Source organism: Paramisgurnus dabryanus, chromosome 13 (assembly GCF_030506205.2).
Source record: "Paramisgurnus dabryanus chromosome 13, PD_genome_1.1, whole genome shotgun sequence".
Classification (NCBI taxonomy): Eukaryota; Metazoa; Chordata; class Actinopteri; order Cypriniformes; family Cobitidae; genus Paramisgurnus; species Paramisgurnus dabryanus.
In genome coordinates this window covers 1,964,146-1,982,062 of record NC_133349.1, presented here as the reverse complement: position 1 = coordinate 1,982,062, position 17,917 = coordinate 1,964,146, and the positions used below count along the sequence as shown (strand labels likewise).

At 38.5% G+C, this 17,917-nt stretch overlaps 1 protein-coding gene across 1 annotated transcript in view; it reads left to right on the top strand.

Moving 5' to 3' along the window:
- Positions 1 to 1,126: 1,126 nt before the first annotated feature.
- Positions 1,127 to 17,917, top strand: part of slc9a1a (solute carrier family 9 member A1a) — a 46,185-nt gene continuing 29,394 nt past the window's right edge. Inside the window, exon 1 of the mRNA XM_065298999.2 lies at positions 1,127 to 2,355. Coding sequence (XP_065155071.1) covers positions 2,079 to 2,355 — 277 coding nt within the window. The 5' untranslated portion in view covers positions 1,127 to 2,078. The remainder of the gene's footprint in view (positions 2,356 to 17,917) is intronic.

The window sequence follows — 17,917 nt, the reverse complement described above, 5'->3', positions numbered from 1 at the left end:
CTGTAAAATGTGGAGATTTGTGGGGAACTCATACACTGCATACCTGATCTACCTATGGGTACCAATAAAGTGAACCTGTAAAACATGTAATAAATCTGACGAAACAGTTCAGGTAAATATGTATGAGATCATTTCAGAATCAGACTTTTGGTATGAGTCATTGTATCTTCTCATGTCTGATGATTATGGTTACTGGAGTTGTTTACTTGGACAATTGGTTCACTTGTCCATAATTAGGATTTGCCAAATGGGCACCCATGAGTTTACTTGGTTTTCATTAAAAACACGTCAGCATACGGTCTCAGACTAAATACTTATTTGGACAGAAAGTACTACTAGCTGTGGTCCGAGCTGCATTGCAGTTTTTGAATGTATCGAGCTGAGATTGAAGGGTAACCTTCTACTGTAAAACTATACAGACATAACAAACAGGACATCGGTGTCAGGGAGGATATAAAAAACAAGAAACACATTTATTGTGGTATGAATAACAATAGATTATGAATGAAAAATAAACCCCAAGTTTGTTAAACTGACCGAATCATCCTGTCATGCTGGTAGGGTTGCCAGGTATGCATGCACAAAAAAGATAATTTTGCTATTTTAACATTAACCCCTGGTTTTACAGACAATGCTTAAGCCTAGTCCAAGACTTAGAAACATGTTTGAGCTGTCTCAACTGAAAATTTCTTGCACTGATGGATCTTAAACTATGATTTGTCTCAAGATACACATCAGTATATTCTTTTACTAATGCATGTTTATGCTTATATTTATGCTCAAATATCTTAATTTAACTAAGGCCTAGTCCAGACTTTAGCTTAGTCTTGTCTGTGAAACCAGGCCCATACACTCTAAAAACAAACGGTGCTATATAGCACCAAAAGTGGTTCTTTGCTCGTAATCATAGAAGAACCATTTTTGGTGCCATATAGCACCGGTGAAGCACCAGTGAAGCACCTGTGTAGAACCATATAGTGCTTTGTAGAACCATATGTGGTGCTATAGTGGTGCTATATGGCCCCTATATGGTTCTACACAGGTGCTTCACCGGTGCTGTATGGCACTAAAAATGGTTCCTCTATGGTTACGATCCAAAGCAACAGTTTTGGTGCTATATAGCACCGTTTGTTTTTTTAGAGTGTAACAAATAAGCCTTAAATTAAATTAAATTAAATTAAACACATTCCAGAGGATTTTGTGGATCTGGCATCCCTTCCGGTAATGCTGCAGTGACCCTCCTCATCGCTGGATGTCGCTGATGTCCCAGTAACGCGACCCCTCCCTTTGCCCAAACTCTTCTGCTCTTTTTAAACCTGCCCAAAGGGTGTGTTTTTAGGACTGTATATCCATACCCCGCTTCAGACAGAGAGAGGATATTAAATCGGACTGAGATGATCAGACAGACCGGCAACGAACATCGATCAGATCCTTAAAGAGACAGTCACGCGCTCCGCCGCAGACAGCAGCGTCACTCGTAACGTTACTTCAAGCGACTTTTCGCGTTGTTCGTACCGGACGGGACAGCAGGATCCGATGTCGAGATGATGAAGGGCAAAAATGCTTAATCGGAACCGTTGGACAGCAACTCTCTCCGGCATGTTTTGGAGTTTGAATGTCATTGAACGTCCTCTCAGAAACGGCGCGTGTACGAGCTGGCCACGAGGATGCTGTTGACGTTGGAGGAAGAAAACAAACATTTCGATATATTAGACAGAGTACAGTCGGTGTCCTAAAGAGGATATTTTACACGAGTAACGTTACACTTATCTGCCTTCATTCTTGTGTTTTAGACAGGAGGAGGAAGAGGGTGACATTGAGGATGTGGAAGTTCCTGTCAGGGTTAATCTAAAGTGTATTTATATTTCCTGGTTTGCATTGCTTATCTCACCTGGTAGGGGTGTGCTGCTCAGGTGCAAAAGCCAGGAAGTGTGAACATCGAGCGCCTTTTTTTTGCGGCCACAACATGATGCAGGGATTATCTGGTCAGCTACATATAGTATTGACTCGGTATATTATATTGGTTAGATAATATCGTGTCAGTCGTGTATATCAGGTCTCGGGTTACTCTATCGAACATGGATCTTCTCACACGCACAACTTTCCTCCTCTTCGTTCTGCTGGTGGTCAGTTCGATGCCCCTCGGGGGTCACGCGAGCTCTCCGGAGAGGAACTCCGTTCCCGGTAACGCGAGTGATCACAGCAGCAACGGGGCCTCGAAACACGGAGACCAAACTCACAATGTCAGCCAGCACACGAAAAAGCCTTTCCCGGTTTTGTCGTTTGACTATGAGCATGTGCAAGTGCCCTTTGAGATCTCTTTATGGGTGCTGCTGGCCTCCCTCATGAAATTAGGTAAGTTTAGTCAGTTTCATATCAGATGCTTTGTTTTGTTTCATTAAAGTTTAAAATATACTATGAGTGTGTGTACATATAGTCTACTCAAAACCAATAGACACCACGACATAGTACAATTGTACTTGTTTTGATGACAACTATACTGGTTTCTGTGGGTGGGGTCACTGGTAATGTGTTAAGTTCTACTGGTGGGATGTTTTCTGAATGATCGGAACCAGTTGAACAACAATAAATCTTACTGGAATAAAGGTGAAAACTAATGACGCTTTATAAGGGTTTATTAGAGATGCATCGATATATCGGCCATTAAGATTAATCGCGATTAATCGCATGCAAAATAAAGGTGATTTTTAGCAAATAAATACCTGAGTGTGGCTGTGTGTAATTATTATAAATATACACATTCATGTATGTTTTTAAGAAACATTTACTATATTTATTTATATTTTTATATATTCTATATTAACAATAAAAATGGATATATAAATAAAAATGTTCTGAAATGTATGTGTGTGTGTTTAAATATACATAATAATTACACACAGTACAAACACGTATATTGTTTGCACTTTTGTTTTGTATGCGATTAATCGCGATTAATCTTTTCCCAGCACTAATTTTCACATTATCTGCTCACCCCAATATATCCTGTCAATCAAAAGAGAACAGGAAAATACAATTTCATGAAGCAACGAGAACAATTGTGCACAAAGAGAACAAAACAAACGGTTTTATTGGTCGTTCAGTGTGCGTTCATGAGCAGACTACGGTGCTGCTGCTGATGTGACCTGTTCACATATTTGCTAACGTTTTTGTTTTTCCCCTTTTTTATTTTAGCCATTATATATACAGACATTGTAAACAATACTTTAACAACCGTATAAGTGCACAAATTACATGCCAGTATATTCTATGTCTTCTATGGCCACTACGTCAGCAGGTCATATTAGCAGCAGCGCCGTAGTCTGCTCGTGAACGCACACTGATCAACCAATGAGGAGAACAAATTGTCCAATACATTTTTTTGTTTTGTTAGGGGTAAGTGATAGGGATGGGACGGTATGAAAATTTCATATCATGATTATCAATATTATCATGTAGTGATGCACCGATGTATCGGCTGCCGATATTTATCGGCCGATTTTTGATTAATTTTAAACCATTGGCATATCGGCAATAGCACGAGAAAGGCCGATACCGCTTGTTTATTAATTAACTGCATAAAGAAATCCATTATATGTAAAAAATGAGTTGTATTTGTTAATAAAATAATTGCTGAATAGCAAAAACCACCTTTGAAGGTTGTCATGCTGTCTTATTATATTTGTTTTAGCTTAATTTGTGCCTCTCTTATTATGTTGGTCAGTTGAATGTTAATTAGATCCAATCCATGTTCAGTAAAAATAATTTGATGCAGAAATAAACTAGCTAATAGATCAACTGTATAGTATTGTATACAAGTGTTTTATATCGGTATCGACATCGGTATCGGCCAGAAGTTGTCTATTTAAATCCGTATCGGTATCGGCCCAAAAAAATCCTATCGGTGCATCCCTATTATCATGGTTTTGTTCAAATGAGATGGAAATGTTAAAAAAGAACTAATACACGCACTGAAAACATATATTTTTTAAAGTTTTATTTTTGGAAATCAAAATTTATATTTCATGTTCCTGAAATTATTTCTGTAGTATGTGATTTATGAAACATTTAAAATTTTGGCGTGAACTAACCCTTTAAGACACACTTTAAATGTGTAAATATTATTGATAAGAAGATATAAGCTAGCATTGTTTGCTTTGCATTGCCAGCAAAAGATCTTGACTTAGAAACAAACCTCAGACTGTGTTGTGTGCGTTAATGTCATGATTTACTTTAGATCACTTAAGATAATGAGATATGTGAGTTTATTGACTGAATCTGTTAATATTGTGTAGGCTTTCATGATTTGTGTGCTGTGATCGCATTAGCATAGTGAACGGATTCCTCTTAAATGACCCATGGTCCTTTGAGAATTCCTCTCTGTTCTCACATTCATCTCTTTACCGATGTAAAAATCTCTTTAAACCCATGTGTTTTTTGTATTACACAGTGTGTGCGCACAGGTTGTTTTGTTTAGATTGGACGGTGCACTCTAAGAAAGGATGTGTTAATTTTAACACATTGTTTTGTGTTAAACTATTTAACACATTGTTAAACTATTTGTGTTAAACTATTTAACACATTATGTGTCATGTCGTGTTTATTTTGTTTAAATAATAAAAGGGACAACCCAAGACGTGTTAAAACAACACCTAGTGTATTGTTCCAAAAATAACAGAGATGTGTTAAGTTAAGGACAGCACATTAGATGTTATTTTAACACATTCGTTTTAAGAGTGTATGTTGAAATTATTCCAGTATTGCAGATTTGCATGTAGCAAAATGCAAGGTACTTCAAAAATACCTCAAAAATTTGTATAGTCAGTTTTTAGCAAAGAGACTGGCCTGTGTTCTGATGTGTGAAAGATGATCAACAATCATAATGGTGCGTTTACACCAGCCGCGGTAGAGGCGGCAAAAACCCGCTATTCGCGTGTAGTTGGATGCTTGAACATTTGAGTTTACTCTCTTCAATCGCACGTAAAATTCTAGTAATTCCAGACATTCACGCGGAAATTCGCGTCATGGGAGGGGCTTCAGCGACTCGGCTAAGACTCTGCTCGCTTCCTGTAATCACATCACTACTACAGCAAGGTCCTGATCGGTTAATGTGGCACGGAAATCTGCCGAAGTTCAGATTTTTCAACTCCCGCGTTTCCTGCGGCAACGCACAGCGCCTACCGCGCCACAGGATGCCTAATCGCGTCTTTGCATTGACTTAACATGTAAATCACTCGCGCTTGCCGCGTCTGGTGTGAACCCTGCATAAGTATGTGGCACATGTTTGTTATAAAGTTCGTTGTTGTTTTTTTTCAGTATACGATGAAATTCTATTTTTTTGTACAAACAAACCACATAGCGTATATTAAATTATTCAAGATTTTTTTATTTTTCTTCAATATGTTGCAGTCCTATTGAATAGCTTTATCTGTTCATCCCTTTTAGTGCACAACACCAGAGCCACTTTACAGTTTATTCTGGTTTTATTTGCGATATAAATCAGACAGTGATCAGACTCTAGGCAGTCCTATTTTAGTCTGAGTCCAAAACTATAATAATAATGCTGTTTAATGTTAAAGATGTTGTGATGTGTGCAGTGCATGTTAGATGCCTGACACACTGTTTATTACCCAGAGACCTAACAGTACGTTCTGCACTGGACCGGTGATTTATTATTATTATTATTAAATGCTCATTGTGGGGATGATGTGGTCCCTAAATGCTTCTTGATTTGTGGCTGTAATGTGGTTTATTAAGTAATGCTTTACATGCTGAGTGATTTGTTTTGGTGCGTCATAGAGTGGCGTGGAAAATGACGTTGATTTTAGCTCACGAGGGGAATCATTCTGGTTGTGACAAGATCTCATGAGAAAGGAGAGCCCACATCAAGTTAAGATGCAAGTTTTTTTTTTGAAGAAGTAAGATGAGGTCAGATATGTGCTAAAGTTCTTCCTGTTTCACAAGAGATTGAGACTTTATTTACTGTTACGGTTAACACGCTCACTTTCTGATGAAGACCCTCATGTAACAGTCAGAACTATATTATATTATATTATATTATATTATATTACCAACATATGTTTCACATTATTTCTGGGAAAAGAAAGCATCACTGTCTCTGTCTTACCAGTCTCTCTGCTATCTTCATTATCTAAAACTTCAAAATCATTCAGTATTGCAAACCAATGCGATATGCATATAGCGATATGTTTATAATATCCTCTATTGAAATGAGTAGAGGCTTGGACTCGGAAACAGTATTCCTTAGGTCATGACTTAACAAGCGGATATTGACATATTAGGCACATCAGATGTTATAATAGCGCAAAGAAAGCAGCATAAAGGTTTCAGATGTCAACGAATTGGATATGATTCCTTTATACTAACTCCATGTTCACCAACCCTATTCCTAGAAATTCCTGCAACCCCATTTAAACACACCTGAACCTGCTAATCAAGCTTTTCATGGCTACCTAAAAATTTGAGTAAGGTTTGTTAAAGCAGGGTTGGGACTAAAGTATGCAGGAGGGTAGATTTCCAGGAACAGGGTTAAATGTGTTTTTGTCATGCCCCTTAATCCCAAATTCCTACACTCTCTAAGAAAGGATGTGTTAAACTATTTCGTTTTGATTTTTTGTTCAAATAAATAAAAGCGACAACACAAATTGTGTTGTGTTTTGGTGCTGGTTTGCAAGTGAACACATGCTAAACCAGCATCAGCACCAGGTAAACCAGCACTAGCACTAGCACCAGCATCCTGCTGGTCATACCAGCAAGACCAGCATATGTTGTGTGTTGGTACTGGTAGGCTGGTGACCACCAGCTAAAACCAGCATCAAACCAGTATAGACCAGCATAATTCCCATGCTGGTTTGATGCTGTTTTTTTTTTCAGCAGGGGAGGCTACTGTAATATACAATCTTCTTGACATTAAGAAGTTTATATATTTTTTGAACCGCTGAGAACCGCTTCCAGGTCCAACCGATTTCAAATGCCATAGGGAAAATAACAAGAAAATCATGCTAATATGCACTTGTATCATAATGCAAAACCACCAAAAACACTAGCTGTAGTGAAGAGATGATGAAACTTTGTTCCTATATACTTCTCATTATTTCAGTTCTGTTCATCTGTTGAAAGGAGTTGAGCTTGGACAGGAAACAATATTTCTTACGTCATGACTTAACAAGCGGATATTGTCATATTAGGCACATCCGATTTTATAACAGCGCAAAGAAAGCTACATAAAGGTTTCAAATGTCAACGATTTGGATATGATCCCTTTATACTAACTCCGTGGTCACCAACCCTATTCCTAGAAATCTACTTTTTTGCTGAGTTTCCCTCCAACCCTAATTTAACACACCTGAACCTGCTAATCAAGCTTTTCATGGCTACCTTAAAATTTGAGGCAGGGTTGAAACTACAGTATGCAGGAGGGTAGAACAGGGTTGGTGACCACTATACTAACTAGCAAGTATATTTGCATTAAAACATACATATGCCAATTTTAATTGCGATACATAACCTGGTAAACACTTTAAACCGATCTATTCCACACTAAATGTGATTTTGTCATGTCCCTTAAGCTGCAATTGCTAGTAAACTTGACAAGTTTTTTTTTAACCTATGGGAACCGCTTCCAGGTCCAACTGATCTCAAATGCCACAGGGAAATAACAAGAAAATTATGCTAATATGTACTTGTATCATAATGCAAAACCACCAGATACACTAGCTGTAGTGAAGAGACAATGAAACTTTGTTTCTATATACTTCTCATTATTTCAGTTATGAAGATGTAAATGTTTAATATGAATAAATAGTGCTCATAGATGGCTGTTTACTCTAAGGGAGCTGGAAAATGAGCATATTTTCAAAAAAAGTGGAATGTCCCTTTAACTAGTGGATATTGAAATAATAGGCAGATGAGATAGTGACACACTGACGATTTTTTCACACAGTGCAAAGAAAGCTACATAAAGGTTTCAGATGTCAACAAATTGGATATGATCCCTTTATACTAACTCCGTGGTCACCAACCCTATTCCTAGAAATCTACTTTTTTGCTGAGGTCACCTCCAACCCTAATTTAACACACCTGAACCTGCTAGTCAAGCTTTTCATGGCTACCTTAAAATTTGAGGCAGGGTTGAAACTACAGTATACAGGATGGTAGATTTCCAGGAACAGGGTTGGTGACCACTATACTAACTAGCAAGAATATTTGCATAAAAATGTGACCTATATGGGACCTATTTTTTGCCAAAACGTCTGTTTTATGTATTCTCAAATACCGTTTTTTATTAATGGTTAAATTAAATTTCTGTAATCAAAAATCATTTCTTAACAACTGAAAACATTAAACGAGTCACCGTAACCTCAATGTACTACAACAGTAGTCCCTTTCACACATACAGTCTTTACTGGAAAATTTACTGGTAAATTGCAGTTAAGAGTAAGACAGGTTGTTAGCCTGACGTTGTCATACTCAATTCTAGTCAGAATTTGAGTCTGATACCGCTCCATTGAGCTAAAATTATGAGGCGTGTCTCAACCGAAAAATGCCTCTCCACTCAATTGGATAGACCTATGACCAATCAGAGCAACGGACTGTGTGACGTATGTTGAAATGTCGTCTTTTGCAGCCTGACCGAACTGCTAGTAATTTTGCTACAATGATACTAACATCATTGTAATTATACTAAGTCTGAGTTAGCGAAGGTACATCAACACCTACTATGTTTACAACATTTCATTTATATCACAACATTAAGTATTTACTAAGTCATACAGTCAGACTATCTCTTACCATTTGTACGTTAGGTGAACTTCATCCACGACGATAGCTACCCATTACGTTGGCTTGAAAAATATCGGAGCCTAGCATGTCCCTCCACTTATTCAGCAGTCACGATTCCGGGCTTCCGAAAAGAAGCTGGCAACGACCGCTAATTATATCCATCTCGTCGTGCACGCTGAGTTGCATCGCCGTGATACCCACTTCAGTTGCTTCTTTAACTTTGTCCTCCATAAGTGCGACCAACTTTTGCCGAATCCCGTAGGAAGGACGGCAAAAACATAAACAAATGCCTTGATCGCGTTTCTCTGTTCCTCTTTTAAAATCAATGCTCGGTCGATATCTTTAGAACAGACTCAATGTCAGATTCCACACATCTGAATTCTACAGCGGCAGCCATTTCATTGTAAACAGATTGAACACACGCGCTCTTTGGTGACGTGGTTGTGTTGATCATCTGTCCATCATCGTATAAAGCCCGCCCTCACAATATGATTCGTCGGCCAGTTTTGGTACTCGCATAGTAGCTCCTCAACGGAAAAACGCCAGACCGATCTTCCCGTTTTTCATAATGTGGTGGGCAGGGCTAAGATCGGCTGGCACCCAGGCTAACAGGTGTTAAGATTACCAGTAAATTACAGGTAAGCGCTATGTGTGAACGAAAAATATAGGATTACCGGCATTTAGAATGGACTACGTCAGACCGCACTGACAGCTTCGGGCCAATCATAATGTTTTAATACAGATGACGCGTTTACCCCCGCACTGTTTTGCGGACGTTTCCACACACACACGCTGCTTGAAACTCGAGCACACCTGAAGTTTACGTCCACATTTCTTCACCAAAAATGTTTAAAACAGCTTACCATCTACTTGCCGAATTGCCGACGTCCTTAGCACGCCCTCTGTGAAGCCTAAAGTGCAAACAGTACTGTTGTTTAAAACGCATTTTCGGTTTGACGCCGCCTCATGCAATGTTGTTTGGTCATGAGCAACTTCGCGACTGTCAGAGTTTACCACTGAATTTACCGGTATTTTGATACTGATAACTTGTCAATAAAGAAAAACGCGTCCCTGCCTATGACGAGTTTTTCCGGCTTTCCGCAATACCGCTATTAGGGACTTTAAGCAACAGCCTCTGGTGGAACGGCAACAGCATTCTGGCATTGTATTGCGCATGCGCGAATTTAACTGCTACTTTGCGACGTTCTACTGTAACGGTCTACTACGGGAGAACAGCTGATTTGCCGTAGTCGCTACAACGTGAGAGATTATGTAAATAAATGTTATGATTCATGGCATATGGCATTGTAATTGCATCAGTTTATGATTGTACCAAAAGTCTTTTATATAATATGTTTTCAAATGTTTTAAATTTAAGCTAATTTTAAAGATTTTTAAGTATTCAACATTTTCAGTATTGCTTAAATCTAGGTTTTAAGACTTTTTTACATTATACAATAGTAAAAACTCTTCTTCTGACAAAAGATTGTCATTTAATGACAAAAGCAATCCTTCTCTTGCTTTTTTAAATGACATATTTTTGTATCTTAATAAATGAATTAATACCGCGTTGCGCTGTCCTGTTTACGGTTGCTTAGTGATTTTTACGTTCTTGGCTACGGCGGTCTGACAGCATACTTCCGGTCGCCGTAGCCGTTCCATTCCCAGCTGTTGTCTATTAAATAGTGACTAAACAGGACCCAGTAACGACCCACAACTCAGTAACTCTTTGTTGAATCCAATCAGCTCTTTCTTTAACTGCTGCTAAAAACGCGACATTGTCTGAAAAAATCATCATACATTTACATTGAGGCTGTACTGATGTTGCTCTTCTCATCAGTGTTGTTGTGTTATGAGCGCTTTTTTATTTGAAATACGAGTGGTAGTTTTATTGTATATCGCGTATAGCGCAAACAATTTGTTGCAAATTCAGAAATATGAGAGAATACACATCAGAAAATTAAAACTGCATGTAAACAGAAGTGAAGAGGTTTGCTGGAGTCATTTAAACATCTTACTGCGATCAAGTCCTTACTCTGATTATTGGAAAATCAAATTATTGGTGGACATGTAAATGTAGTCAATGCCAAGGTTAAAAGTCAGTCGCAGTGGAAACCTTTAGTCACTGCAGGCAGTTGACTACCAGCTCACATTTCATTCACTGACCATAATGCAAACCTGAAAGAGCACAATGCATGTTCATCTGTACGTTAACAGGTTAAAACACAGCTCTGATCAGTTAGAGATTCACATCTACAGACGCATTAACTAATGCCTGAATTCAACCCATCTTTGCAGTCTGATAGCTGCGGTGCTCAGTGATATGGACATAATGATAATGATATGATTCATTTCTGCTTTCTTTGACAATTATATTAGCTTATCTCTTAATCGGCTTGGCCCTGTCTGTGACTAAATGTGATTTCTCTATTGGCTTGCATTGGGGACAGTTATCAGATCCTCTATTGAGTGTATTTCGGATCTCGCACACAATCTTGAGTTTTAACTTTCCTCTCTGCTGTTTCTTTAGCAGTTGTGTAACATACAGACCTGACATCTCAATTCGTTGGCACCTCAGCAGGTGTTAAGCATTAATGTTTCAGGGCTGGTTCATTATTAATGTGCGTGTCATGAAGAGTGCCACGTTTTACTGTACGAAGTAGATGAGAAGTAGTTAATGCCATAGGGTTTGTTCATTGGTCATATTATTAGTCAAGTCTACTGTAGCGTACACCCAGGAATGGTGGAATCAGAAAACACTGTTATGAGCTAGAAATGAATTCATGTCAGCAGTTTTTAACTCGAGCAGGATTAGAGTTGTGAAGCTTCAGAGACTAAAACTTTTTCCTGTAATTAAGTTTTGGTGCTCACTCATGCATAACTCATTTGTTTTAAAGCTGATATGGTTCTGGGTGGTTTGAAAGTCAAAAGTGTCTGAGTTGTGGATATTGTGATTTCTAGATCATGCTCGGGTCTCTCCTGCAATGAAAGGCTTTCTGTCTGTGAATCATGTTGTGTTTCTGTATGTGAAAGTGTCTGTCTTAGAAGAGTTTTCGTTCCTTACATGCTACAAAAAACTTGCTCTCTTCTAATCCGTGAAGCCGTTCTAGTCTGTGGTGTAGTTTTTAGTTTCAGGGTCAGTACATTAGTGGTATTGCCGCACTACTGTCCCCCCCAGAATCAACACTGGCCGCCACAAATAGATTTTTCATGATTCCCATTAACATTTTAATTTTACTATTTAGAACGGCTTAATTCATTGCAGCGAGTGCTCAGCGCGCCTCCATCCTCCCTCTCTCGTTGTGTGCAGCGCCAACAGCGCGCGCCTCCGCCCCCCCTCCCCTCTCTTTGCTACGCGCCTGCGCCTCTCTCACATAACAGTGAAAAGTATTTAACTCCGTGTTCCTCCGTGTTCTTTCTTAGATCCAGAGATTAGGGATCAGACAGGAACAGATTCAGTCCGACCAATGAGAGTACTTTTCAGGGTTCCCACGTGTCCTTGGAATCCTTATAAGTTTGTGAATCTGTGGGAAAAAATTCAAGGCCCTGGGAAGTTTTTGAAAATATACATGCATAGATACAGGTCATTGAAAGTGCTTGAATCTATTTCATGCAAGAAGTTTTCTGGAAAAACATTTATATTATTCCCTGTGTAGTGTAGGATAATATCATAAAAATTCTAGCCTTTTAAGCACACGTGCTAAACTGTTTGCTGTAAATGCTTATATCTTCTGTATGCGAATGTTGATTCATACCAAAATGCTTTTTTGCAAAATTGTGTTTGACACATGAAAACATCTCTGGTTACGTATGTAACTGTTGTTCCCTGAGAAGGGAATGAGACGCTGCGTCTCCCTTGCCATACTTCCTGCGTCCCTGTAACGCTGTCTTTGGCAATATTTCAGATAGCGATATACTTCCTGGCTCCCGCGTCACCCCGTCTTTTTCGTTAAGCCTCACCATTGGTTGAATTTGATATACACATTCAGACGCACTTACCCCTGGAGGCGTCCCCAAAGTGTCACCGCGGTGACGCAGCACGAGTTCCCTTGAAAGGGAACTGTAACAATGTATCTTTAAAGGTAACATGATGTAACCTTGCTCTCACTTGAAATGTGTCCCCAAATTTAGTCCTTGAATTTGAGGGTATTGGACCTGGAAAGTCCTTGAAAGGTCCTTGAATTTGAACTTAACTAAGGTGTGGGAAGGTATTTTTTTCCACGTCAAGAGATTAAATTTTATACATTTTATTTAAAGCTTAATAAGTGTAAATATATAAACATTTATCTCTTTTACAATAGGATTATTTTAAAGTACTTTAATTGTACATTTGGGGCACGCATCTCATTGTGCCGATACCGATTATTACAAATAAAGTAGTCCGATAACCAATATTTTGAACTGATAATGTCTGGTATAAAAATGAAAATGAATGCCAAAATTAAGAATTTTCTTTGAATGCTTTTAAACATATCTTTATTTTTGAGAACTGTAATAACAACATACCCATAAACACAAAAATGCTTAATATCGGTGCCGATAATCGGTTGACCCCTACTACAGTAGCTGTCATAAAAATCCATTTAGTATCCAAATCAATATTTGTTTTGGTACACAGAAAATGATTGTAGATGACTGGGAGATGTTTTCTTTTATGTGATTAACATGCATTTAATTTGTTTTTTATACGTCTTACATCATCAAGATAAAAATAATTGAGGTATAGTTAAAAAAAAAAAGTTTGTTGTTCCAGTCTGTACTAAAGTTAGATAAACGGCAATGACCTTGTATTGTTACCTGTTCTCATGACATCCCAGTGGTCCTGTATCGATACAATCGAGACCGTGAGGTCACCGATTCATCTTGTCATTTGCATTTTGTGCTCATTCACCCCTCACATTTACATGACAGATGTGTGTTTAGGACGTTCCACCCACCAGACCAGATATTTGACTGGCTGATGATCCAGTATCTACTGTAAGACTTACACAATGAAAAAAACACGCTTCATCGGGTTTAGAGTAATGAGCTTTTGAGGCTAAACCTGTCACATTTACTGTGGTTGACATATTTTACACTGCGGATCTTGTGTTGATTTTGTGTACACTGCTAGATTTCTGTTCTGCTGATCTCAGTTAGGGTTACAGTATGTGCTATGAGCAAAACTAATTATTGCATATATCAGTGTAGTAAGTTGCAAAGTTTGTGTTACGCTCCTTAACTAGTAGTATAGTTTTGTTTTTACGCATGATACGTGTGTTCCCGATTTTTGTACTATGCGTAGGCCATGTATGCACATACCGGAGAACGTAGTACAGTATGTAGCGCAGGAGATGCACTGCATTTTGTCACAATGCGCATGCGCCGAACGTCTGTCTACATGTACATTACTAGTCAAATAAACTATGCTTTGCAGGATTGAGCGTTTGTCCATGTGCATACGTTCGCGCACACATAAAAACAAACTATACTATTTGACAGGGCTTTAACAGCAAGTGTTTCAGCGACTTGTGTTTGTAAGAGTAAATGTATTGCATCATCTTATCTCACTGTGTTGTATCAATATTTGAGTTTCTACTGTTGCACAATATGTAAATTATATAAATATATAAGGTATACACTGTTTACAGTATTACTAGCAGTTGTTTACCTGTAACTTACTGTAGATTTATGTTATTTACTGGCAACATTTTGTCCAAAGTTAAATGAACATTAACCGTTAACAAGTCTTTATCTTTGCATGAGGATGTTGTTTTAGTTTTATGCTGTAAAGCATTCTGGGAGCCAATATCAAAAAGAAAAGGCTGATGAATATTTTTGGTTCCCAGGATTTCTGGTTACCCTCATGCAAAGCATTCTGGGAATTAAAATCTAAAGGAAAAAACAGAAAAGGGCTGATGAGGATTTCTGGTTCCCAGAATGCTTTGCATGCGACTGTTTTTAATGTTTAATGTTCTTTTAACTTTAAACAAACTGTTGCCCTAATTAACCTACATCTAAATCTACAGTAAGTTACTGGCAAACAGCTGCATAACTACAGCTATTTTCTTACAGCGTACAGCTCAGTAAAGCCGGTGTGCTGCAGATGTAGCGAGTGACATGCACACTAGATGCCCCTGGGACTTTATGTCCTCGGTCTTTTGGCAGACGACTGCAGTTTTGGCCCTCCCGAGGCAAGCATGTGTTCGCGTGCAGATGAAAGCCTGGAGATGAGAACGTTCTCTAGGCTACTGTGTGCCCTTGAGAGGCTTCTGTGAAATCTGCAGCACTGATAAACTCTCAAACCAGGGACTTCTTCAGTGTGAGACGTAATTGGATTGTCTGGACTGAAGACGAGAGTTAAATTAAGGTCAGGTGTAGTTTAACAAATAATCACCAAACTACTAGATTGGAAAAAGTATAGAAAACTATTTTTGGAAGCTGAAAATGCTGTTGTAAAAGTTTTGAATGAGCTTCATAAAAGTTACAGTTCAAGCTCTCCAATTTATCGAACTCTTGTTTTATAACTCACAACCTCAGGTATTGGGTTTTACCATAGTGTGAAGTAGGGGTGGGCGATATGACCAAAATATGATATCATGATATGAGTACCTTTATAACGATATAGATCACAGCACAGTTATTTTTAGTGATAGTGATAGTGCTGGGCGATAATTCGATAACGATAATTTTACCGATATAAACTTTTTCCAATAAAACGATAAGGACAGTTCGATAAGTGATCGATAATGTTTACGCACTGTGCGTAATGTTGCGCGAGCACTTCCGGATGCGGCACGCGCTCTTGGTTTACAATCACAGTGACAGTTAAGACTTGAAGGAGTGGAAGATGAGGCAAGTTTTTCGCGATGCGGATAACGCGGACGGAATCACGGAATCCAAATATGCAAAAACATTTTCTTGTGTGTAATGTTGGACGCGCAAACAGGTTTGGTCAAACACACAATAGGTGCAGTATACTAGACTTTCATTCAGCGTCCGCCTTGCGCACGCACACGTCCGCACAGCTTTAAAAGTATATTCACAGGACATTCACAAATTCAGGAAACTGAGGAAAAGCAGCAGATCCACCACTGCAGTGAATATGGTGTTTGTGTATGTGCGCTCCCACAGCAACGTGACACTCTTGACATCCATTTATCAGCGTGTATAGCTCGTATATGTATAACACACGCGCGATCACTGAACTAAGTTTTCTTTCTTGTTTAAGTGAACATAAACAGCTGTTACTCAGTATATTGAAACTTAAAGCAGTCTGTCTTGGGTCTTAAAGTGACAGTAGTCTGCTGCTTTTGTGTCAGAAATGTGTTGATTTCATAACAAATAGATTTACATTTAATACAGATGCATTAAAACAAGATTTTAGTATTTGTATTTGTCATGTTCTGAATAAAAAGTAGTTTAAAACCATTATTAACTGTCTGGTTTTTACAATTTTCATTCAGGAGCAAAAATCTGCCTTTAAATTTGACAGGAGGAAAAATTTGTTATTTATCATGATAATTATCGATATCGACTGATATGGAAAACATTTTCTCGATAATTTTTTGGGTCATATCGCCCAGCCCTAGTGATAGACCGATATATCGGCCAGCCGATATATCGGTCTGGTAAATTCCGAGTTTTATGTGTATCGGCATCAGCCGATATGTGGCTGCCGTGTTCGTCGATTTTTTCCCCCGCCATTATTTACAGACAGAGTGCTGGAAGCCGCAAGCGATTGCAGGTCATGTGACTAAAAACAACCAACCTTTCCATTACAACATCAAAAGATGGTTCCATAGCACCCTCACCTGTTTTTACTATTTGTTTAATATAGTTTTTTTTAAAGTTCAATAAATGTTACTTTTTTAAAATTGAGACTTGTATTCAGTAGTGTTGCTTTGTCAACGAAAAGTATGACGAAATATAGTCGTCAACGAACCTTTTTCACGTGACGAAAACGAGACGAGACGTAACGAAAATGCTGGTCATGTGACGATGACTATAATAAAATGTATAATGCAATATTGTTGACGAATAAAAACGAGACTAAAAGTGGTTTACAAAATAAAAACTAAGCTAAAATGTCTCTTCATTTTCGTTGACCAAAACGAGACGAGACGAAATGTTATAACGTTATTTCGTCTTTTACCCATCTCAGCATCTCCGCGCCCCCACCACCTGACTGCAGGTGATCACGTGTGTTGTTGGCGCTGCGTAGATCAATCAAAACATGAAAGTACCGCGAGAGTGAGTAGAAAGCATGCGGAGCAGTCTGCTCTCGCGATGCTTTGATATCATACGCCTCCATTTGCACGTTAATGGGCATTTCAAACAGTGTACGCGGCAACCTCGAGACATGCGGAAAGCGGAGAAACGGGGACGGTTACAGAGGTGAAGCGGAGTTGGTCCACAAGCCTTGCTCGTGCACCTAAGATCCTCTCCCTTTTACGGACACGACTCTTCATGGCAGTCGCTGTTGAAGATAAACACATTTCCACTAAATCCTGCACAAAACGCTTCCACTACATGAGAAAAGCTGTAGCCGCGCGGCGATTCCGACCGGGAAGATGCAGCATTCTGGCTCCAAATGTAAAAGAAAAGTCCAAAATAAATCCCGTGCATCACTTTCAGGTCAGTTCAACAAGCCTGTTAAAATCTATAGCTTTGATTGCTGACACCACCAGTATAACAATGTACAAATTTATATCATGTAACAGTTGTTTAAATGACATTGTGCTGCGTTGCGTTTTGAAACATTGTAAATATATCTATGCTAAAGACATTCGTTGTTTTGTATATGCTTAATAACTACACGTATTTATTATTTAAATAAACAAAACATACTTCGCTGAATACTTGAGTATTAAATCAATCAAACACCTGTACTTTTGAGAACATAACCATACATACCAACTTTGCTTTTCTTAATAGACATCTGCTGTTTTCTTAAAGCTGACTTTTAATTTACTTACAAGAAAAACATTTAGTAATTCTCCAAAATTGCTTGGATTTATACTGACATTTAAGATCAGCTTTGTCACATTAGATTAAGCCAAAGTCCATTAGGTACACTGGTGGTAACGTACAGATGCAGAAATATAAACTATAATAATATATAATTACATATGTA